The 24336-nt window shown below is 34.3% G+C and overlaps 1 protein-coding gene across 3 annotated transcripts in view; it reads left to right on the top strand.

Moving 5' to 3' along the window:
* The window catches only part of Pgant5 (polypeptide N-acetylgalactosaminyltransferase 5), a 69024-nt gene that overhangs the window by 26423 nt on the left and 18265 nt on the right, over positions 1-24336 (top strand). For 2 of the 3 annotated variants that reach the window (XM_069848978.1, XM_069848979.1), the window contains exons 6-7: positions 728-905; positions 3528-3708. In XM_069848978.1, the coding sequence (XP_069705079.1) occupies positions 728-905; positions 3528-3708 (359 nt within the window). Of the gene's footprint in view, positions 1-727; positions 906-3527; positions 3709-15012; positions 15194-24336 lie in introns of all 3 variants that reach the window. The other variant, XM_069848981.1, reaches the window with a different exon arrangement.

Genomic DNA, 24336 nt, shown 5'->3' with positions numbered 1-24336 from the left:
TTTTTCTTCTGTCTGATCTATTAAGTGTCCAGTTCTCACAGGCGTACGTTAACATAGGTACTGCCATTGTTTTGTAAAATTTTAGTTGAGTGGTTCTTAATGTTTTATTTTTTAATGTTCTTCTTATTGTTCCACACATATTACAGAATTTATTTATTTTTATATTGATATCACTTTTTTGGCAGTAGGATACATTGCATCCCAAATAGTTATTTACTTGTTCTATTATTTTTCAGTTAATCACTATTTTGCATCTCAAGTAGTTTGTCCCTTCAAGAGCCATAACTTTTGTTTTTTGTTCCGAAATTCTCATATCATACTCATTAGCTATTTGAGTTAATTTAAATATAGCAATTTGTAAATCATCTTCTTCAAAATATAATATATAGGCTAATTGAACTGATGAAAACATTGACCTCACTATGCAGTGGATATGAAGTAATTATGATTTTATTGCTGATGTAATTGACAAGTAAGCTTAAAAAATTCAGTCAGAAACAACTTTAAAGAAATGGGTTTACTGTTGAATAAAATGCTTCACTAAAATCAACAATCTAATCCTTGATCTATAGCACCAGAAATGTAAAGGCAACATAGTAAAAATATTATTTTTATGCTTGGAAATGAATACGTATACCAAGGAAGACTGTGATTTGAAGGAAATTTGTTTTATCTTCAGAGTAGAGGTTTGTATGTTGGTTAATAAAATTGTCTGCTCTTACTTCAGGTACCGTGTGCCACAGAGAGAAATGGATCGGAGAGGAGGTGATCGAACTGCTCCTCTTCGGACGCCAACCATGGCTGGTGGTTTGTTCTCAATAGATCGAGACTATTTCTATGAACTTGGAGCTTATGATGAGGGAATGGATATCTGGGGGGGAGAGAATCTCGAGATGTCTTTCAGGGTAAGTTCAGCAACACGTTATACTGCTGTGTGTCGTTTTTATACATGTCTTGTTATCTCATGTGTCTTGTTCTCTTACATAAATTCAGAAAATTATTATATGCTGGTATATCTTTGAGAGTAATGTGTAATTGATGCTTTAATGGACCAGAAACACAGTGCTTTTGCATTCATTTTCTAATTTCACAAGAAACGTTAATGTTTGTGAAAAGAGTTGCTTATGTGTGCCTCATTTTTGCTGCAGTATAATTGGTAGCAATTGCTATTTTATTCATTTTTCTGCCACCACCCATCCAGATCCTCTCATTCATATCAGGCATTGTTCCTTATTTTTGTGATTCAGAATTTTTGGCCTGTAATTGTGATAACATTAATTGTGCTATGTTTATTCTGTTATTGGAAAGTTTTTCAGTTTTTGTTAAATTTCAGTGAACGTTGTAATCACCAGATGTCGAATGTTAAGATAATAAACATGGATCTAGGTACTCAAAAAGAAATTTAAAATGGGCCTACCATCTGCTTTCCCCCTCAAAACAAAATCCTTGAATTTCCTTCTTAGATCATCGAAACTGAAAGGTTATTTTAAAAATAATTCCTAATTATACCTTTTTAAATAAATATATAATAAAGGAAAAAAAGTCATCTTGTATAATTTCATTGTGTATAAACAATTATTTTTCAGTGCATTAAATTGAATTCAAATGGTCTTAAAAAATTGGTAGATGTTTTTTCTTCCAAAATATATCCAGGGAGAAATAACAAGAGAATCTTAAAAAAATTATGAATTAAAAACACTCCAGCAAAGATCAAATACCACAAAAGAAGACTGACTTATAATGTAGGTATGTAAGTCATAAAAAAGAGCTTCGAAAAATAGCTTAAAACTTGCACTTGAATAACTTCTTGTCAGGCTGATGGAAAGCACGTGCTTAACATGTCAATGATGTTTTACATTTTCTTATCGGTTAAGCATGTAGTAGAGGTGGGGAAAAAATAACGTAACGGTTATTTTGGAACAGTTCCGTGCTTCGAACTGTTGTAAAAAGTAACAGCACCTTGGAACACTACGTTCCAAAATAACAGTGTTGCTCTGAGCTAGTACGAAATACTTGCTGTTACAAAATACTCGTTTCACTTTGAAACTACATTAAGACAACGCCTGTTCCACAGAACGAACACGTTTGGCACTATTGGAATGAAAGCAGAAGTGGGAATCCTTTCGTCGCACAGAAAGACATGTTGGAAACTAAAGTAAAAGAAAAAAAAATATTAATGATACGAAGAATTTCTTTTAAAAAATGTACACATTATTATCTTAAAACTGATGTTACTAAGTGTAGGATTCTATCAAACAATTATTAACATAATACCTATATTAAACTACAGTAACTGTATTATGAATTTTATCAAGGGAGATGAAAATATATAGGTTATATTTTATTTACAAATATTTTACATTTTTCGTTTCATTACTAATTCTTAAAATTAAACTGAATTCTGTTGAAACATGACTATTGTTGAAGTTTTTTTATTTACAAAAATACAACGGTAAATTTTTCTATTTCATAACAATGAGATTATTACTCTTTATAACAGTGTTAATATGAATTTACCAAGGCCGAAATGATTTAGCCTTCATTTATTAATTTTTGGAGAAATTGTGAACTTGAGCTGAGCAGAAGAGGAAGAATAGGTTAGGTTTTATTTACCATTGAAATCCACTTCGATTTCGTGACCAATTTACAAGAAATATAAAATTACAACACATTTCCTGCTTCGAAGAAATCTGATCTACGAATTCCATTTTTACATTAGAAAACATTTCTTTTCTACGAATTCACATTTTGGTTCATACTGCATCACATGGTATACAAGGAAGTAGGCCTATGTGATCATTTAACAACCTAAATACCATTGTTACATTGCATACAGTCGTACGTGCATGTTCCAGAACACCACTGTTACATTACATACTAGTAGTACGTATACCTGTTGCAAAATACTACTGTTCCATCAGATACTAGTCATATGTCCATGTTCCAAGATACCACTGTGCACATGTGTCGTTACATATGATACTGTTATTTCGGAACTGTTATTTGGAACCTAGTATTTTCAAGGAACTGGAACAGTTGGAACTGTTACTAGAAAATAACAACTTTTCCCATCTCTAGCATGTAGACCGAATGTAAATATTTTCTTCTCCTCTTTGTTATACCGGATTTCTAATGAGAGAGAGGAGACAGGTAATTTCTTACAAAATTGCTAGAAAATTGTGGCACCATTGAGGATGGCACAGTCTTGTATAAATTATGAAGTTGTAAGGCTGTCAAACTTTTCATTAATCATTATTTGTGATTTTGTGTCTCTATATTTCATAGTGTGTTTCTATGCATGAACACGAGTTAAATTGCTAAGATATTTTGTTATGATAATGTTAGTAACAGTCCGATAATCAAGTAACAATTTATTAATTATTTTTGTTGAAGTGTAATTGTGAATTCTGGTAAATATGATATTAGAAGGTTGTGTTACTGGCCATCTTCAACAATTATACCTTTTCTAATGTAAACCTATTGGAGTGTATAGACGTTTCTGTGTTTTAAGCATAGGTTGTTTCCAGGTATGGCAGTGTGGAGGAATTTTGGAAATAATTCCATGTTCACATGTTGGTCACGTATTTCGTGACAAGTCCCCTTACACTTTCCCAGGAGGGGTGTCCAAAATAGTGTTGCAAAATGCCGCTCGTGTGGCAGAAGTTTGGATGGACGAATGGCGAGAGTTCTATTATTTAATGAATCCAGGTAGATAGAAGAAACAACTGTGTGACGTACATATATTGGGAGCAAAACTAATACTGTATGGCTTCTGTGTCTCACCCATGTTACTAACACTGACGCTGCTTATGTTGTTTGTTTTAACTAATACTTACTAACAACAGATGCAGTAAGTTTATGTATTTGGTTATGCTAAAGCAAGTAAGTTAGCTTCAAATCTAACCATGTAGTATTAGAAGCATTTGATTTCAGGTTTTTCATAAATATGATGCTAGAATGCTGCTTACAGCATTTGCGGTACTTGTAGTCTCTAAAAAACCTTTAAAAGTAATAATAATACATCATTTGTTCTGACATTCAATTAAAATCTCCTTTCCCATGGCCAGTTTGCCCAAGTAATGTTTAATTTTGCTTAACGAATGTTAAATTAACAGTCTCTTTATTTTTAACGCTTTGTTAATGTATTTTCCATTTGTTCAACATAATTTTGTTTAAGATAACCAACACTTAACTATAACGTCTGTTAGCACTATTTTAACTACTCAACAGCAGTTGGTAATGATTCTACACATGTAAGACAATTTATGATTGGCTAAAATTAATCCTTAAATTCTATATTATAGAGTGAGTCATGAAACTTGCATAAAATGACAACCTGTTATAGTAGGCCACGCTCCATAAACAAACAGTTGACAAATGAAAGTTGTAGGTGACGTGCTGAATAATAATTACAAAGTAAGGTTATATTTCCTCATTGCTATTATGGATACGAAATATGAAAGAAATAAAATAACACTGATGTATTTAAACAGTCCAAAGTATTTTTTAAAGTTATATTACCAGTCATATCTAAACATTCCCTACAGAGAGACACAAAATATTAATTCGCAACTTCTGTTCGAACAGCTGTGGAAACATCGGCCATATTTAAGTAACTGTTAAACGAGTTAACTGCCCGAAATCCTACATTTAAAATTAACAGACTGTTAACAATCTGTTAAACCAAACTGGTGTTGAAAACATACAATTTTATTAATTAACAAACTGTTTAGAGTTTAACAGTCGTTACATTTTCTAACAACACTTGGAAAAACCGGCCACCAGTCTTTTAAACTCATATCATATTCATATGTCAAGTAGTCCCAATAGGTTGCCCTTTTCTGTGTTGTATTGAGGATTAACATTTCTATTTTTTCTATCATGAAAAGAAGGAAAAATCTAGACCATTAAATTTAATGTCTATTGATGAATAAGTTACTAACATAAGTCAGCATAATTGTGTGTGCTGCAGTATTCATGTCCATTCAACTAACAAGTCAAGAGTAGAAGGACGAAATTGTTGCTTAATAATACATTGTTGGATGTTAGAATGGCAGTTTTATTGTACAAGCATTGAATGCAATTGAGACTAAGCAGGTATTGGTATTATAATGTTTCTGTGTTTAGGGAAACTTGAAATTTAAAATACACATTACCAGAGTGAGAAACTTTGAAAACATGAATTTTATATACAGTGAAATTGTTTTAAAAGGACCAGTAATAATTCCGGAAAAAAAGTTTTCAGCTGGAGATAGAATGGAGTGTAGGTGTATTACAATACAGTACTACAGTGTGTTTTACAAATCTAATTACAGTATCAAAAAAGACTTATTGTGCTTTCAGTTTTTATTTTCTAGTCTCTTAAGAGATCGCCAATGAAAAAGTCAATATTGCAATTAAACCCATACTTACGAAATTGTAGGGTTGAAGAGGACACTCAAACACAAATAACTTATTGATATAAAAGATATCATTTTTTTTTAAGAAGCAAGAAAAATTTTGAAATGATGTTGTCATCAGATTTCATGACGAGTTATCTTTGATCCTACAGTGACTTCATGTAGTTCTTTTTGTTGTGTACAAATTAATCTGGTTAGTATAACAGTAGCCTACACTTCACAGTGATTATCAATGGCGAAGCTAAGGTGTGAATACTGTGTAGGCTGAAAAAATCTGCTTACCTTGTATTTTTTATACACCAGATGCTTCTCAGTTTTTCTATCAAAATTTTTTGTGACACAGACCCTACCTTCACCTTGAAACAGAATACGGTTATAACAATATAACTTATTTGTCTCAGCACTCTGTTAGCCAAGAATGTTTCTTATACCATGATAATTAAAAATTTCTATTTTTGTCTTCATCCATTGTTTTAATATGTAAATGTAGTGTTGAGGTAAGCGTTCACTACATCGTATCGCACTCCTCGTACGAATCGCACGCAACAGATATTTTAAGTGCAGTGCGTTCACTGTAACGGCTTCACCTCATCGCCTCATCGGATTCCCCTATCAGCTGTTTGAAACATGACGTTGTACGATATTGACATTACTGAAAGCAGAGTAGTTGAGGTTAGGTCTATTAATTACATCTGTTAGCGAATAAGAATTTGTAATTGCTTTATGTGTCTTAATTGAAGAGGAAGAAACGAAAGAAATATTGGTTACATAATATATTTGCAAGAAACGACTTGATTACTGTAATGGAAACGCCTCAAATTACATAATTCTTCGCAATTTTCTACACGCAAAATAAATTTTCCGTCTGCCATTTTGGCGCAACACAACATAGCACAACATAATAGTAACAGTTGACCAACTAAAATTGATGTATTAAAGAAGGTCATGATCGCACGCATCGGAAAAGTTGCCCATCCGAGAAACGTGGACGGATTTGCCGAGAGGCGATGTGTGCGATACGATGTAGTGAACGCGGTTACGTAACAATTACAGCAAAGATAGTCTTTTTCCGATCCGTGCGATTCGTCCAATGCTTGCGATACGATGTAGTGAACGCTTACCTTTGATCTCCTATCTTTGTAAGCACATTTTGTTTCATACAACCAACTTGAAAACAGTTTCTCTTTTAATTCTGCAAATGACCTCAATGTTCTCTCAGTATGAGGCATTTTACACAAAATTAATACATCATTTTTCTGTATACATTTTTAACACTTAAATATCACTGATTGACTTTCCATCTTTACTGTGTTAGTATTTAGGAATTTACCTGGTGACTAGTTTCGAAGTGTTCTTCATAGGCTATGGACAATGAAGAACAACAACACTTCGAAACTAGTTGCCAGGTAAATTCTTAAATATTAACATAGTAAAGAAGATGGAAAGTTAATCAGTAAAATTATTATGTAACACATAAATACACTTTTGATTAAGGGTATATGTACGTGAACGACCACAAATATCAGATAATGCAGGCTCTAAGTTTCTAAAATTTTATAAGAAAATGAACTCACAATTGGCTGGAAATTACAAGGTACCACAACAAGACTTATTAGAACTTAAATATCTGATAAAAGTGTTTTTAAAAAAAGGTTACTAATAATATTTTTCAAACCAGTTTTATCAAAGTATGAAAAAAAAAATTCTGCAGTTACATCATTTGGTAACCATAACATTGTTATGGTCTCTCTGACATCTTTAATATTTTTCCTGCCTGTAATAAACACTTATTTCTAAAAAGTAGACTACTCTCAGATATGTAGAGTTGTTTATTTTAATACAATTAATTTTTTGTTCTATATAAAATTATTAAAATTTATGTAATGTTTTGCGACCTAATTTTTCTATTTTCAAAGAAATGGGCATTATGTACTCTATCTTTTGCATAAATGCCTGTTATATCAGTGTACAAAATTTCAGAATTCTATCTCTAAAGGTTGTGGAGTTATGAAATAATATGTGTGAAAATTTTCAAATTTTGGAGAATTTAATTTAAAATAAAAAGTAAATTCTAAAAACTATTATTAGTAACCTTTTTTATGTACTTTTATCAGATATTTAAGTTCTAATAAGTCTTGTTGTGGTACCTTGTAATTTTTGTCCAATTGTGAGTTCATTTTCTTATAAAATTTTCTGCATTTTCTGATAATATTTGTGGTCTTTCATGTACATATACCCTTAAATTAACACTCAACAATGCAGGACATTCACAGAAACCAACATAGCACTGCGTATTATATCGCAATTGATGCTAGACCTGCATCCTGCTACTGAATTGTAGCAAATCGATACCCTCTCCTCCCCGGACTCCCCTCAAGCTTGTGAGTGCTGCTGCCTGTGAGCAAGGCCGTCACACTTCACTGTGAGGCTTTTGCCACAAGCTTCTCACAATGGAATGACAGTCGGCAGTGAAACCAAATGTTACGATACATCATTATTACGAACTTAGACTGTTACTAGATATAATAACTCAAATTTTTTGAGTAGGCTAAGCCTCTTAAGAGCTTCGCTACTGGTGATTATAATTTTAATGGAAAGAAAATACATTCTATGTCATAATGATCACCTTAGATAGACTAATATTATATTGTAAAAAATTTACTTCTAATGAAGATTCCGGCCTAAGAAAGATTTCACTGTATTATAAATTCATACTCTCAAATGAGACCCAATGACGACATTGCGTGGACAATATTAATGAATTTTATTGCTTTCTTAATGCATCTTATTATTAGATCATATAAGCGCATGCATGATAATCCACTAGCTGCCAGTTTCAGAGATGATAAAAATCACCTTGTGGTCATTTTCACATTAAATGTGTCAGAAAGGAAATTTGTGTGAAGGATTTTTGTTTAATATAGTGTACTGACGTGGTTATGCAACATAGAATACTAAATATGTTGTTTTCATGTTTGTTCTCGTTGGGAGTGTGAGGGATATCTGTGCTGGTAACAATTTTGAAATGTTGTTGGATTTATTACAGATTTTTTTTTTTTTGCATGAAATGAAGGGAGCTTGTGTCCCTCAAATCCGACATCCAACCCAATAATATTACATCTTGTGCCCAAATAATGTAACCCTCACCTTCCACTCTATCATGACCACATTTTCTCTTCTTGCATCATAACTTGAGGTAAATTTATGAATTTTGTTGTGTAAGTTTATTTTGCTACATGCATTCCCATGGAAACTATTTCTTAAAGTTTAATTTTATCCCAATAGTTTATTGGAGGAATAATCATAACGAAAGCATAAGCTGGAAACAAGGTGCACAGTATCTTGTAAAAGTTATTTAATTTAAAATAATATATTTTCCTAGAAGAAGTTGAAGTTGAATGCGAAAGATTTAAATTAATTTAATGGATCTGTTGAACCTGTAACAGTATGTAAAATTTGCAAGTATGCTTTTTGATGTGCAGTATTTGATACAACATACAAGTCTTTCTTATCCATTTTAGTTTTTATTATCTTTAAAATCTTATAATATTAACAGTTAACTTGAACTGTAGTATTTTACAACAATATTTTATGCTAGTATTGTTAGTGACGTACAAGCCAATGCATATCATTTAGTATGAACTTAAATAGGGCTTCCATATTAGCCTACAGGTGCCTTAGCTTTAAACTATTAGAAATATCAAACTAGTGGCATTTCTTCTTCGTAATTTAATTCAGCATTGCTTTAGTGCCTTGCATTAGCCTTAGGTTTCATGTTACCTAATGGTATGTTATTGCTGTCTTAGAATCCTGCTATGAAATATACCTGTGATGTGTTTTTCTGGGTATAGGACAAGGCGATTTAATATTGCCATAAGAAACTCATGAATAAAAATGATGAAGAAATAACTTAATCCATGTGCCATGTTTAAAAATTAGCAGGCTTTGACATTTTTCATTTTTTTTTTCAAAACGTATTCAGAAACTAATATACACTCAGGGACAAAAAAACCGGACACTTCTATATTTGCTTGTATTTTGTTGCCAATTATTTCAAAATGAAACAAAACCCATTTAAACAAAATAATGTTTCATTTAGCACCTTATACGACAACATTTGAAAAAAAAAAAAATCTCTGATGAGAAAATTTACAAAAGATTACAAAGGGCGTATAACTATGGCATCGTTTGGTCTAACTGTTTTTTCATTTTATGGTGCCTTAAACATTAAAAACTCTTTTTGGTAACGGGTATTACCCCCTCGGCTTGAATAACTGCATCCATACGTCTTGGCATGCTCTCAATTTGGTTAGCAATGTCTTCTTGAGAAATAAGTTCCCATTCTTCGCCAAGTGCTCGCCTCAACTCTTGTAACGATTCTGGTCTCAGTCGTCTATTCTTAACACGCCGTCCCAGCATGTTCCACATGTGTTCAATTGGGTTCATGTCTGGACTCCTTGCTGGCCATGGAAGAACATGGATTCCCACTTCTTGGAGATAATCTCCAACCACATGGGCAATATGCGGCCATGCATTATCATGCATTAAAACAAAATTATCGCCTACAAATTGGCCAAATGGCACAACATGATCAGCCAAACATTCATTTATATACCTATCAGCTGTTAGTCTTCCATTTTCAACAAAAACCAACTCTGTACGAGCATCCGTACACACTCCTGCCCAAACCCTCACTCCACCACCTCCATACGGCACATTTTCGGAAATGCAACACTGTGAAAATCGTTCTCCCCTCCTTCTTCAAACTCTTTCACGTCCATCAGGTGAGCACAGATTGAAACGGGACTCATCGGTGAACAGAACACAGCTCCACTGTCCATTTCTCCAATCCCTGTGATCATTTGCAAAACGCAGTCGTTCAACTCGATGCATCCTGAGAAGTCTGGGACCAGTTGCAGGTCTACTTGATATCAGTCCACTTGCTTTCAACCTCCTTCTAACTGTTTTGGCCGAAATTGGGCGTCCATGCATGTTAACAAATTGCTGGGCTACACTAGTAGCTGGCAGGTTGAGCTCCCTAAGAACTCTCAACACCATATATCTGTCTTCATTTGGATTTGTAGCTCTTGGACGACCCGAACCTGGTCTTCTGGTATATTCTAGGGTCTCTCTATACCGTTTTATGGCATCATGGCTTGTGCTTCTAGCCATATTCATAACATTTGCAATGTAACGTACACTGCGTCCATCATTGTAAAGGGCTACAGCTCGAGCCACATCTTCAGGTCGCATCTTGTTTTAAGACAAATGTTACAACCCCACTTAAACTCAGAAAATGTAAAAATAAAGAAATAACGAATGATAACGATAATGAAGCACAAAATGGTTGAGACAAAATTGTTACAGCTGAGACTCCGAAAGCAAAATTGAAATATTTGGTTGTAATGGCTTGTTTATAAAACAAAAAACAATCAACAATGTATACACTTCTCCATAACAACAGATGGCTACCATAATATTGTATGAGAAGATAATGTTTTGCAAAATACCAGCAAATATTAAAGTGTCCGGTTTTTTTTTGTCCCTGAGTGTAGTTAACCATTTGAAAGTTATTAAATCAGTTGAGATCCCCAAATATCTTGAGCAACCTACTCTTAGATAATAGAGGTAAAGGAAGTGTCTTGCAATAGACAAAACTGCTTACATAGTAAAACTACTATTTACGACATTGTTTGTAGATAATAATATTAAGTAAAATAATACCTGTTCTTAGTTCATTTATTTTCTTAAACATTTGAGTAAAGTAAAGTTGGCTGTCAGTTAATGCATTGATCTGGTAATGCACAAGCAAACAAAAGGGTTGCTTGCAATCCAAAGTTTTCTCATTTCTTGAATAGGCTCCACATACTGTACTTCGCATTATGAAAAACTATAATTTTCCAACCATATCGGAAAAAGTACTACTTTCACACTTAATCCTTAAATTTGTCTTAAAATTCATGTATATACTGTGACATTTGTTTATCTCCTATCGTTTTACGAAATTTGTGAATTAAAACTGCCGAAAATTTGTGTAAAATTAACCTTTTAATAGATACTGTATTAATTATTTCATGAGAAATTATTTACTTGTTATTTAGGGGAAGTGTTTGGTTCAGATAAATGAATATAACATATTGCTTCTTTTTTTTTTTTTCTTCCCAAGCAATAACAAAGAAAAGAACATATTTTGTATCACCTGTGTGACACTGTTTTTTAAGACATTTCTTGTCTTTAAATAAATTTATAAAACATAACCAAACACTGCATTTTTTTAAATTGAAATTAATGTTTTCACTGTGTTGGTGACCTGTCTCTGCCACTAGTTTGATTAACTAGGCTTTTGAGTGTGTTTTTGTGTACCACTGAAATAAGACCATTGTAACATACAGGTTTCCAGTGAATGCACCTTTTCATCACCTTGTCTGCAGCAGTATTTGTTAGCTGCAGTGCACTTCTAGGATGCTTCTCACATGGGAATCATAATATTCCATGCAGTAGTTGGCACATAAAACTGACCAGTTTAGTTTTCCTCTTGTTGATTCCTTGCAAAATTTTTCCCTCTCTCCCCCCTACAGTAAAAGAACAACACTTTTGGATTAGACGTAAATTAAAATTCAAAAGGTTCAATTCTACAATTGCTGTATTTCAGTTCCGTTTCAAGAATTCTATTCTTTTCCCTTAGCCTATTTTTTGTCACAAAAAGAAAGCAGGTTGTTTGTTCACAGAGAGGGTGTTAGCAGCAATTGTGTAGATTTGGATCATATTGGAAGATATGTAGAAACAGGTTAACCTTGCCAGCTGTTCAAAGAAATTCTCATGTTTTCCAGTTTATTTCATGAAGATTCTCTTAGTTCTCTTGACAGTTGCATTTTAAAAGTGAGAAGAAAAACCGTAGATATTCTCCCACTATATCATAATACGAAAAGTTAAGATGAATAATAGTAATTTACAGTTTTTGAGTTATTAAAATAAAAATTATGACTTTTCAAAATGTATCAAATCCCACAAAATATAAGTTACAGGCCTGAAAAAAATTTATATAGCATATTTAACATGAATATAATTTAACTTGAATTCTGAATGTAATTCAGTCAGTTTAAAATTTTTAATTCTTTTTAGTGTCTGGATAGTATTTGTTTTAATTTTTTAAATATTTACTTAAGAAAGAAAAAGCTCTGTAGTTTTGTGAACCATACTTTTCAGAATTTCAGAACTTCTTAGTATGAAATTTATTCGAGCCGATTTTATTTGAATGTGAGAAAATGCAGGAAAAATGACTTCAAATGTTGATTTTCCATCATGAAAACCTGTTTGTAATTGTGAAATATAACTAAAGCATGAATTTTGTACAATAATACCTTTGAAAACATTTGACTACATTTTAAAAAGACTGGAATGATTAATGAAATCAAGATGTTTTGCATGAAAAATTTTAATGACAATAAATGGTTGTGGCTGTTGTATTTAATCAGAATAAGTTGCAGGATGCCAATCTGTTGCCGTCAAAAGTGCGAGATAACTCTTTGAAATTGAAATTGGAAGAACACAATAAATTTCATTTCAGAATAATATTGTTATAATATTAGTTGCTGTCCACATTCAGTTTTTCACGTATTTCCTTGCAATACTTCTCAGTCATTATTTCTGTTGCAATTAAATTTATTTTAGTTTTGTAATACAGGGTTTATAGATATCATTCGTTTTGTTTTCAGTATTGATGTACTCACAATTGCTAGGTTGGTTAGAGAAATGAATAACATTTGTCAGTCAGTGGAAATCAATTGTACTATGACAGACTTAATGTGAACAGTGCCTCAGTTGTATTACTGATTGGAGGTCACACTTTCGTGCATTTGTTCAGGAAATGAAGGTTGACATGTTTTTTGTGTGTCCTTCCACATATTTAGTAAGCTGTTTCACGTTTGTTTCCATACTTTGCTTGCAGAATTTTACTCTGATCTCACTTTCCACAAAATATATAACAGAAGTTACCGGAAGTATATTGTCCTGTAGGCTACTATTGTTTTTTCCTTCTCTAGCACAACACTAAATTCATTGCGAAGTAAATTGTGTGAATAATATGAATCTGAAAGAATGAGTAGTGATCCACAGAGAAAAGATTTCTTCCAATTTAAGCAAATAGACAATAAAGACCTTTTGCTGTTTTACAGTCTTTCTCCTACACTATTAGAATAATTTATTTATACATTGAAGTATGAGAAATTTTCTTTTTAAAAAATCTCAATTATTTGGAACTTAAAAATCTATTGTGGAAATATATCCTTAGGAGTAATAGAAATTATGGCACATAGGCAATGAAAGTGAACAACAAGTGAATTAATTGTATTGAAAACCAAGAAATTAGTGGCATGTTAAAAAGACAACCATAATGTTCACAAAACATAAATATGGCACTTTATAATATTTATTAATCTCTCATCACTATAGCTCAAGTGTAGCTCATTAGTAGGTTACATTGCATTGCACAAACTTGAATCTCCAATCAACTTGTCTCGATTTACTAATTGCTGATTTGAGAAAGAAATGTGTAACATTCCTAACTACTCAGCAAATAGTTGATTTGTGGACCCTAACAAGATCACCCAAGACCGCCTGAAAAATTCCAACAGCATAAAATCTCAGTGTTATTAGAACTTGGTTCATAGGGGAAAGTGGTAGGTTTCGATTTGTCTGTCTGCATATATTTGTTTCAGTTTTTGAAAGTAACAAAACACACGAATCCTTACTTAACCTAAATCTTTGCTCAAATTCTCTGTCATTATACATAAAAACAATTCACGTCTATCACGGAAATGCCTTCTTCATAATATTTCCTTCATTCTAAAATTTCTTCATTAGAAGAATCCATTATGTCGAAAACAATATTATTACGCTGTAACCATTTACTATAAAATGCAGTAACTGCACTATAAAGAGAACAACATAAATACTTGATCAGTGATCAGTCACTTAACCAGCAAAAATCTGTTGATCAAATCTGATGGAAGACTGATCTCCGATCAAATACTGATTGTTCTTTCTGCAACAGAAATAGAACTGATGGCCAATCAAACCTTCCTTGATCACCAATCATATTTAATCGGTGTTTCTGCAACCGGGCCTTAGTTTATTAAATTGTGTTATGTGAAAATCTGAAATTATTTAAGTTACAAATCCATCGTAAAATAAATTAATGGTTTTTAGAGGTGATAAGCATTACATGAATCGGACACCGAATGAAGGAAAATATCATAACATTTAAAATACAGGAAATGCGTACAAAATGGATAACTATTACGACAGTTACTGAAGGAAAGCATGATGCTTTTTTGTTTCGTTTACAACAAATGGATATAAAAAGTTTTGATTGAAATCATACAAAATTGCAGTGTGAATAAAGTTTAAATATTGTGAAGTTTTGCACAGATGTTCAATTTTTATTTGGTCTAGTTTTTGAGCTCTGTTGACATGAAAACAGATGATACACTTGTGAGGTGTGTACAACAAGAATTGTGATGTATCTTCATACCCTACCTCCCTATTGCTCTCGCCCTCGCAGTCACAGTGTTGTGGATGGTCTACTCGTTGAAGCACAGCTTCCTTGTTATAGGTGTGGATGTGTGGAGGCAACTTAGAAATAGCCACTTGCTCCCATGTGGGTCATGTGTTTCGCAAATCCACCCCTTATACCTTTCCTGGGGGCACTTCTAAAATAGTAAACCATAACAACGCACGCCTAGCAGAGGTTTGGCTCGATGAGTGGAAGGAATTTTACTACAGCATTAACCCAGGTTAGAGCACTAACACATGGTACAGTTCCCACAACCTTTCTTGGCTGGTGAGTCATCAGCAGTTAAAAGTGAACCACACCACACAACAAATGTAATCTAGTCAGTGCTTTAAATACTTCTGTTTCTGCTGATACAGTTTTGACGTAGACTTAATGTACATACATGATTCTGCGTCCCTCTTTCAAGAATTTAACATCTGGCAACCCTACCATTGTATCATAATTATTTTAATAGCCATTTTAAACTCCTATATTCCGTTTTTGCTCTATCAAGATAAGGAAATATAATTTTTTGACAATATAGCGCCATAGATATTGAAACTATTGTTTGTTGTTTAGTCAACTGTCCGAAGACAGGTCTGAACCTCACAAGTGATACCAAGAAGGCACCACTTATGAGGCAACTAGATCAGGAGATAATGGGGTAGGGTAGTCAGTTCCTTTCCCCCTCCATTGCATACATCACTGACTAGCTACATATTACTCTAGTCAGACTTCAGATGTATGCAAACAATTGAGGACCGTTTTTGCAAAACTTGCTAACTGTAAAAACTAAATTTTATAGGAGAGACAAAAAACTGAAATAACTGCAAGTTTTGCTATAACTCTCACATAGCAGAAAGCAAGTTTTGAAAAAACGATCACACTTTGACACACTACTGTGAAGGAAATGATAAGATTTTCCTAAGAAGCCTTTAGTATCATGTAGAGGCCTGTCTTTTGTTAACTAATCCACCAAAATCTCAATTTTGAAAACTTTGCAGTTAGCAAGTTTTGCAAAAACGGTGCTCAATTGTTCTTTCTCTGACGCACATCGTCAAGTGAGATGTACTGCCTGATAATAGATGTACATATCAGCCAGAACCTCAGTCAGAGGATATTGAAACTATTATGTCCCAGTATCGCTGTATTTATTTTATACACCGTGAACATATCCTTCAGAAATAAGAGAATTTTAGAATCTCCACCAATGAGTTAAGAGTACTTACGATTACATAACAGGCTCTCTGCAAAAATTAAAATAATTACTGTTTTTATGTTCACATTGGTTTCCGAAGCTGCCACTTTTCATGTAGTTGCTGATTACTGCAAGATCATTTTCGATTATTTTATCCAGGGTGCATGCATACTTTGTTGAGAATCGGTTGACAATTTATAATTCAGTTGCAGCACATATTCAATAAATATCTTATATTCATTACATTTAAATAAATTTCCCTGGACTAATATACGGTGCTTAATGAATTATTATTTATCTAGTTGCTATGGTGATAAAGCTTTACACTTTTATTTTTAGAAATTATAGCATTTTAAAGAATTTTTATCCATTATTTCAATAATGATTATAATATTTAACTGTTTGTGTCTAATTTGAATTGAAATAAAAATACCTACATTGATTTTCATGGGTAATAAAATTAATTTAATGTATGCCGTCATTACTATATGAGGAAAATCGCAGAATATGATTCTCAATCTGCTGTCGTAGCATAGTGGATAAGATGACTTATGGAGGAGGGAATACTGCAATTGTAATTCGAGTTCTGATGTCTGCTTATAAAATGTTAAGTTAGGATAATGTGTAGTCAATAAATTAGATGAGCTAGATAGTAATAAAATTAGATGGTAGGGGTGATGAAAGGAAGACGGAGAAATGAGAAGAAATAGAAGGTAACGATATCTAATAGTTAATTTATTCAATTCAATTCAATTTATTAAGCCATTAAACATACAGTGATAGGCTTCTTCACAATACAGAAGGGACGAAAAAAAACATACATTTGAAAATACACGTATAATTGAAAACAGTAAAGTTTAATTAGAATGAAAACACAAAACATTTTGAAACTCTACAATTAATGAAAACACTTCACTCTTAATGTAATAATTGTAGATAACTTTATTTATTAAAAAACTTTCAATTATCTTGTTAGGGCAAAAACGGTATGTAGCAGTGATGCATTATAGAAAATTACCAAATTTTTATCCTCACTGCTTAAAACTCAATGGTAAAACATAACTTTGTTAGAAATGATGCCATGCTTAAAATTCTCTGTGGAACATGAATATGAACAAAGCATCATTCGGGTTAGACTACTATCATGCAGCTCACGGCAAGAACTGTGAACAGAATACCAGATTGTAAATAATATAGTACAGGTAATGATATGAACATGAAAACATGCCTTGCTAGCTTTAGTCCTCTGTTCCTAGCGAAGATTTTCTTTGTGGTGTGGTTATTTGGGCCTTAATACCTTGACAATGTGACCCCAGTACCATCAGCCAAGAGCAGTTGTGGGGACGATAATAACACCGGTGGCTGTGTGATGTGTGTGGTGGTTGTACAATGCTATGAACAGCTTGTTACGTTAAGTATGGCTAAATGTTGTGTATTTTATAATAGCCAGTAAATGCCAGTGCTTCTAGAATTACCGTGCGTGCTGCAGGTAAATAAGTGAATGTTGTTTGATTTCTCCACTGAAGTTCTGTTTGTAGATTGAAGCTAGTGAAGCAGATGTATGTTTGCAGTGTACGTACTTCGTGAGACTAATCTAGTATGTAAGACTTTGCATGAGAATAACTTATTAAAAAAAATAGAAAGTATACTAACTTACATGTAGGTATTGTCTTTTATTTGTTACAATAAGATCATTGAATTCAAACCACATTTTTATTTTTATTCTAATGAAAATTTTCAGATTTCAGTGTGAGAACAGAGATTCTTCCTCTTCTTCTCCTCCTCCTCCTCCCCTCTATTGTCCCAGATTAGAAAATGTATTTCTATTCTGATCTTAGAAGTCATTCCATCTTTTATATAGTTACCAATATTCCATTTTTCTTTTGCATTATAATTATGTTAGAACTTCTTTCGGTAATAGAAAATTATAAGATAGCTGTCCTAGCACTCTTATTTGATTGGCAACATTTCCAGATGACATAAATCATACTCTAAAGTCTCAGAAGAAGAAATTACCATTAATTCAGTTTCGAATATGGTGACAATATGTTTCAGTATTTGTTTGTTTCTTTTCTATGAAAAATTTTATATCATTCTAGTAGGTAGAGGGTAACATTACTATCAGAACACCATCAACTTGCTTCTTTTCTTCTTGTTTTACAAATGAACTTTCCGTACTCATGTTAAGTTAATATTCTATTCTGTGATTGTTTTTTTTTCCCCCCTCCCCAGGGAAATATCTTCCAGTTAGTCATTTGTTGGGTGTTTCCTTCCTGTACAACTGGTGCACCCTTTCTCTGCAATGCCCCCCCCCCCCCAAACATATCTATTGCAGGAATGTGAACAGATGCCAGTTCTTTTTCTGGACTTTATTCTAGTGGCACATAATCTATACCACTCTCTTCTCCTTCTAAACTGGAATCATTACTATTATAGTTGTATTAATTTGTCCTACAGAATAATATCTGTAATATTGACAATTAATATTTGAGGAGAAAAATTCGCTCTGGCGCCGGGGATCGAACCTGGGTCCCTGGTTCCATGTAACAAGCGCTCTGACCACTGAGCCACGCCGAACCCAATCCACAGCACTGGATCGAATCTTCCTCCTTCAATGTTTCCCTTTGGATTGGGTTCGGCGTGGCTCAGTGGTCAGAGCGCTTGTTACGTGGAACCAGGGACCCAGGTTCGATCCCCGGCGCCGGAGCGAATTTTTCTCCTCAAATATTAATTGGAATCATTACAGTTGTAATCGCCAAGAAATTGGAACTTACGTTTATGAAAACGTGCCAACTTTGCTAACAGTGGTACTATTTACATGCCACTGTTACAGTTAACTATTACATATTAAAAACAGTCTTATGTTTTCTCTACAAAGAGCAACAGTAAGAAGTTACAGATAGTAGCACAAGTCACTGAATATAGGTTCGGCTTGGATTGTAAAGTGTTAAGTCTGAAAAAGATCTCGTGATGAATACCTAGCATGGGAAATTGTTTACAAATTATAGAATGTGCTAGACAAAATTAATCTGCATAAATTGTAAGAACTTACAATGATTTCTATTGGATTCTTACATGATAGCTTATTTTGTTGTCCAGAAGATGAATTTTGAGAAATGTTACAAATCCTGCTGTTATAAAAATGTGGTTTGAATTCCTGAAAGAGAGTTGGAGAAACACGTGTGAAGAATAATTTGGGTTTTCCAGCATATGTGTTAAGACTTTCTGTCTTTTACGTTTGAGAACTAATTAGATTCCATTATCAGAATCATATCACTTATGACCTGAAAGATGATCTACCTCTTGAGTCTGTGACGCCTAGTTATCTCTTACAACTGTGCAGAGTAGCAATCCTTCATTTCTGGATCCTGGTCATGGAACCTGAGATGTCTCAACATGTGGTAGGGAAACCCAGATTCTTCATGCAATACAGTTATCTTATATATAAATACTTATCATAAGTGAAGGAAATACTTCCATCAGCAAACCAGTTCTGTTTTCTTGGAGCACCTATTATATTTGATATGCTTTTACAACTAAACTGACAATTACACTGGGATAGAGCGTCTAGAGGTTTGGAGACGTTACTTTTAAGCAGTCTGACCACTCCCTTCTCCTGCACTACCATTCATCTGCAAAACATTTTCTAAACGGAAGTTATTGTATTGTGAGAGTGCGGCTGGATCAGTGAAAGTAAAGGTACGGTCACAGGTCACTACTTTTGCAGTGGTGCAGTACAAAAAACTGCGCAACTCTCGTACTGCGACATGTGAACAACTATACAACCCGAAAAGTAGCGGCTGCCGAACCTGCTGCCCGCTACTTTTCCATGCTGCGCGCAGCTTAAAAGTAGCGACGTGTGAACAGGGTTCTCAGGGTTGCAGCCGCAGCATTTTTGATATCGGTTTTGTTGAAACTTTTGCTGTGGTTGCGACCAATGTTGCCACCCAAATGTGCCAATGATACTTTTATTATTTGGATGTATGTTAATATTAGATGTAATGAAAATAAAATATTTGTAACAGTTATTAAATGCACAACACAGTCTGAGCATATTTGCTGACGATATAATTCACTTTTTTAATTTTCTGTAACGTAGTTTCAAACAGGAGGGTTGCCAACATTGATTACGTGAATATACTGTTTGCTATCATTTAAGTATATAGGCGTTTTTAAAAGCTTTATAGTAAAAATAATGTCAATTTCTGAATACTAGTTAGGACAGAAAAGCAAATAATAGATAAGTAAGCTTTCGCATGAGTTTATTAATAATGCGAACATAACCACAAAATGTATTTTGCGAAGTCAACACGGAGATGGAGACCTGCAGCATGACTGCAGCTGCAAAAGTAGCGCCTTGTGTGTGAACAGACTCGCAACCTCCAGTTGCAACTTTTGCTGCACTCGGGTTGCGCAGCACGAAAAGTAGCGTGCAGCATGCTACTTTTGGCTTATGTGTGAACACGACACGCAACTTTTGCAGCTGCAGTACAAAAGTAGCGCAGCAAAGGTAGCAACGTGTGACCGTACCTTAAGTGGTCAACGTTTTCAGTTAGTAGTGCAGTGAACAATTCTGCTGTGTGTGAGCTCTTCTGTAGTGACGTCACTGAAGCCTCAGGTTGCTCTGTCCCTGGTATAATGTGCGGTATAAATTAACTTGAAGGGGTTTATTTATTTCTGTTTTGCCTGCCAGATTTTATATGGTGTTGAGTGGTTGAAACAGTAATTATCCTCACTAAACATTATAGTCTTAGTATACAGCATGTGTTTTACTGAAAACTGTCACCAGTACTTTCTCTGTCTTCTGAAAAAACTAACCTGCATCAAATTTAAATTAATTTGGTTTCCATAAAATAACATGCTTGTGATGTTATTTAACTAGTAGTGTGTGGTAGAAATTTGGTAATAATATAGACAATCAAATTTCAGTATATTCTCATCTTAATGCTACCAATTCAAGATTCTCTCGATGTCTCCTCCTCTCTTAAGCCTGGTTCAGACGGTGCTAGTTTCTGTGATGGATTCCAAGGTGGCTACGCTGATGGCTGCCCTGCGTATTCACTTGCTGACTCCCATGTTGGCTACAGTGATGGTAGTTGTTCTCACGGAGCTGGCTCTTTTCACAGTTCAAATTGTTGTTTCATCTGTTGCCAACACTCTTGGTCAAAAAGAAACTAAACAGTGAGTGAAAAAAAGACTAAAGTCCTACATTAACAATAGTAAATGTTGTGATAAGGTAATTAAGCCATAAGTGCAAAACAGCTAAAGTCCGATATTTAATTGTTGTTTCTTAGAAACTACAGAATATAGAAGAAACAAGTTTAGTTGGAAAACAACGAACATGGCGACATGGTTTCAGTGGTGATACTATATCATCTTTGGTTCCAGCCTGCAAATCATCACGAAAAATAGCAAGGAACCTACCCTCGAAATTCGGCAAGCTAGCCACCAGAGTGCATTACTTCTAGCAAGTGAGCATGCAGGGTAGCCATCAGCGCAGCCACCTTGGAATCCATCACAGAAACTGTAGTTTGACAACTTCAAGTGAAACCCCGTAAAACACGCCAACTTCTGTAATCTCTCTCTTTCTTTCTTCTCTCTCCCTCACTCCTCGTCATTCAGTCACCAATCACCACGTAAATATCTGACAGGGTGTGTGTGTGGGCATCGCGACCAATAGAAGAACCACTCTCCAGTATTACCACAATAACGGATTCTTCATTTTTGCCTTGACTGTCGGCTAGGAAGGTTCCATTATGCTAGCATTGCAGGCAACTAGTCAACCTTTTAATGCTTTTGTTAGCAGGTTTGACAAACTGTGAGTGGACCTGCAAGTATAGTGCATAGTGCTCTCTCCCTTCCCCCGTGCTTTCTCACTTGCTCCTCCCCATGACAGCCAGCGCTCACGTAGTAACTCGGTCAGAGTTTCAGTTCGATTTGTCAGTCTATAGCACTGTCTGAACCAGGCCTTACTCTTCCAACACTGCTCACTTCCCCATTTTCCCCTCAACATTGCTTTCAGGGTCGATTGTGCCAGAATTCTTAGTCATCATACAGCTCGTTTCATGAATTGAGATACTTATTCTGTTTGTGGTTTCCGATGTTTTCTGAGGTGCTGAGACAAATGTCGAGATGAGCCATGAAAATGGAAATAGTCTTATACTGCCCTCCGTAAAACAGTTCCGACATTTGTCAAACATTTAAATTTTAACTTTTTGAGCTCGGTGTCTTGGTTTTTACTTGCCTCCTGAGGCTTCCTACAAAGCTGCATTTCGACTCCAGCACTACTGAGGATTGCTGTGCTCACTATCAACTACATGTTCAGGCCACCCAATCCTGCTACTGCAAATCCTAACTGTTATAGTAGTACTCTGCAACTCTTCTCCCTCCATTCGAACATGTTAACGTAATAAATGTCAATTTTTTACTTTTTCTTTTGCCATCAGAGTTTTAATTTCCTCAAAGTCTCCTGATTGGAAAGTGCCTGATGGAGTGAGACAATGACCAGCAGGTTTGGAGCCCGTATGATCTCTTATTCTTATCCATTGTCCGAAAGTCTTTAAGTAAGGACATGGATTATGTGTCTTGTAATTTATCATTGTTTCTATTGATTCTCATGTCATTATCCTGACAGGTTATACAGTATTACCTTTTTCCACTTAATTTTTCTTGAAGTCAACACTTGAAATCAGTCACAACTTGTTTAAATTACCTGTGTAGTCAAAATAGAAATGTACACAAGTTGGACTCCCCACAGTTGCTGTTGCTATGTAAAAAAGAAATATTGCAGTAATGTAGCAGAATCTTATAGTTCGAGCTGTGTATAGGGGCCTGCCTCCAGTGTATATACAACCCATTGCTTACTGGTACATGTGCCATTATTGACCTTGAGTGTGTTGTTACAGCTGTTGTTCTTATACTGGGTGTTCAGTTCAAAGTGTGTCATGGCTCGCTGTATGCCGTCATGTGGCTAGCTGATGAGCCTAGAGAATTCAATCTTCCTACATTTCCGCAGAGGTGTATAACGTAAGAGGTAGAGAAGTTGCGTAGCAAGTACGGCGTTCATTCTGAAGAGTACGTACCGATATGTACGGTAACGCCAGTAGTGGCAGGAATGTGAACTGTTTGGAAATACGTACTGTCGGGATATGGGGAGAGGGTTAAGACGATTACTTACGTATTTGTTGACATTAACTTCGACGGTCAACATGGACACGGAGCATTTGATTTGTGTTGTGGAATATTACCGTACGCAACCGATGATAACAAATACCCTGCGTACGACTTGCCGGCGCAAAACACAGTTGGAAAGAGGTTATGGTAGCACACAGACCGTACAGACCGCCATCTGTTGCTACGACGTTCAAGTTATACCGTACACGTTCTCAAGTCCAGACTGAAGAACGCCTTAAATAATAGGCAACTTCTCTAACATATAAGCTGAAACTCGCTTCAAATCGGTGACCCAACAACAGTGACACACTTTCAAATGAACACCCAGTATTATGATACAACAGTTGTAGTGTAGAGTAAAATACATAACTTCAGAATTTGTCTATAGTAATAAGACCTGTTTTTTTTTTTTTTTTTTTTTTTTTTTTTTTTTTTTTTTTTTTTTTAGTAATGCAATACTACACACATTTGTTGCTACACTGTTTTTACATTCTGTCTGAACTTAAAACAGAAACTAATAATAAACTATTTGTAACAATAGTAGTGCTTTGACTATTTACAATATTTACAAGGATGTAAAGTCAGCTGACTGAATAGAGTTTATGAATTACTTACAATTATTAATACTAATACTAATTTTAACTGGAGTAGTATTTTCACTATTTACAATATAATACGCTGCCGTGAAGAATATTGACTTAATAAAGGTCGTGAATTGCGTACAATTATTTTAACATTTCTAACTTGAATACTAATACTAATTTTAAGTAGAGTAGCATTTTCACTATTTGCAATATTTACAGTGCTGTGAAATCTATTGATTGAACAAAGTTTCTGAATTCCTTATAGTGTTTTAACAATAGTTTCTCATGTGACACTGGCCATCTATCTTGATTTCTATATTTTCCCTTCTTCAGTATATCTCTTTGTTTATTCAATTTGACACACGAGTATATTAGGTGATCTACCGTTTGTGCATCTTGAAGGCATGAACACGTTGAGTCATCTCTGAT

The sequence above is a fragment of the Periplaneta americana genome, chromosome 16 (genome assembly GCF_040183065.1).
Source record: "Periplaneta americana isolate PAMFEO1 chromosome 16, P.americana_PAMFEO1_priV1, whole genome shotgun sequence".
In the NCBI taxonomy this organism is placed as follows: Eukaryota; Metazoa; Arthropoda; class Insecta; order Blattodea; family Blattidae; genus Periplaneta; species Periplaneta americana.
The sequence above is the reverse complement of the archived record's forward strand: the minus strand, read 5'-3'. Positions and strand labels throughout refer to the sequence as shown.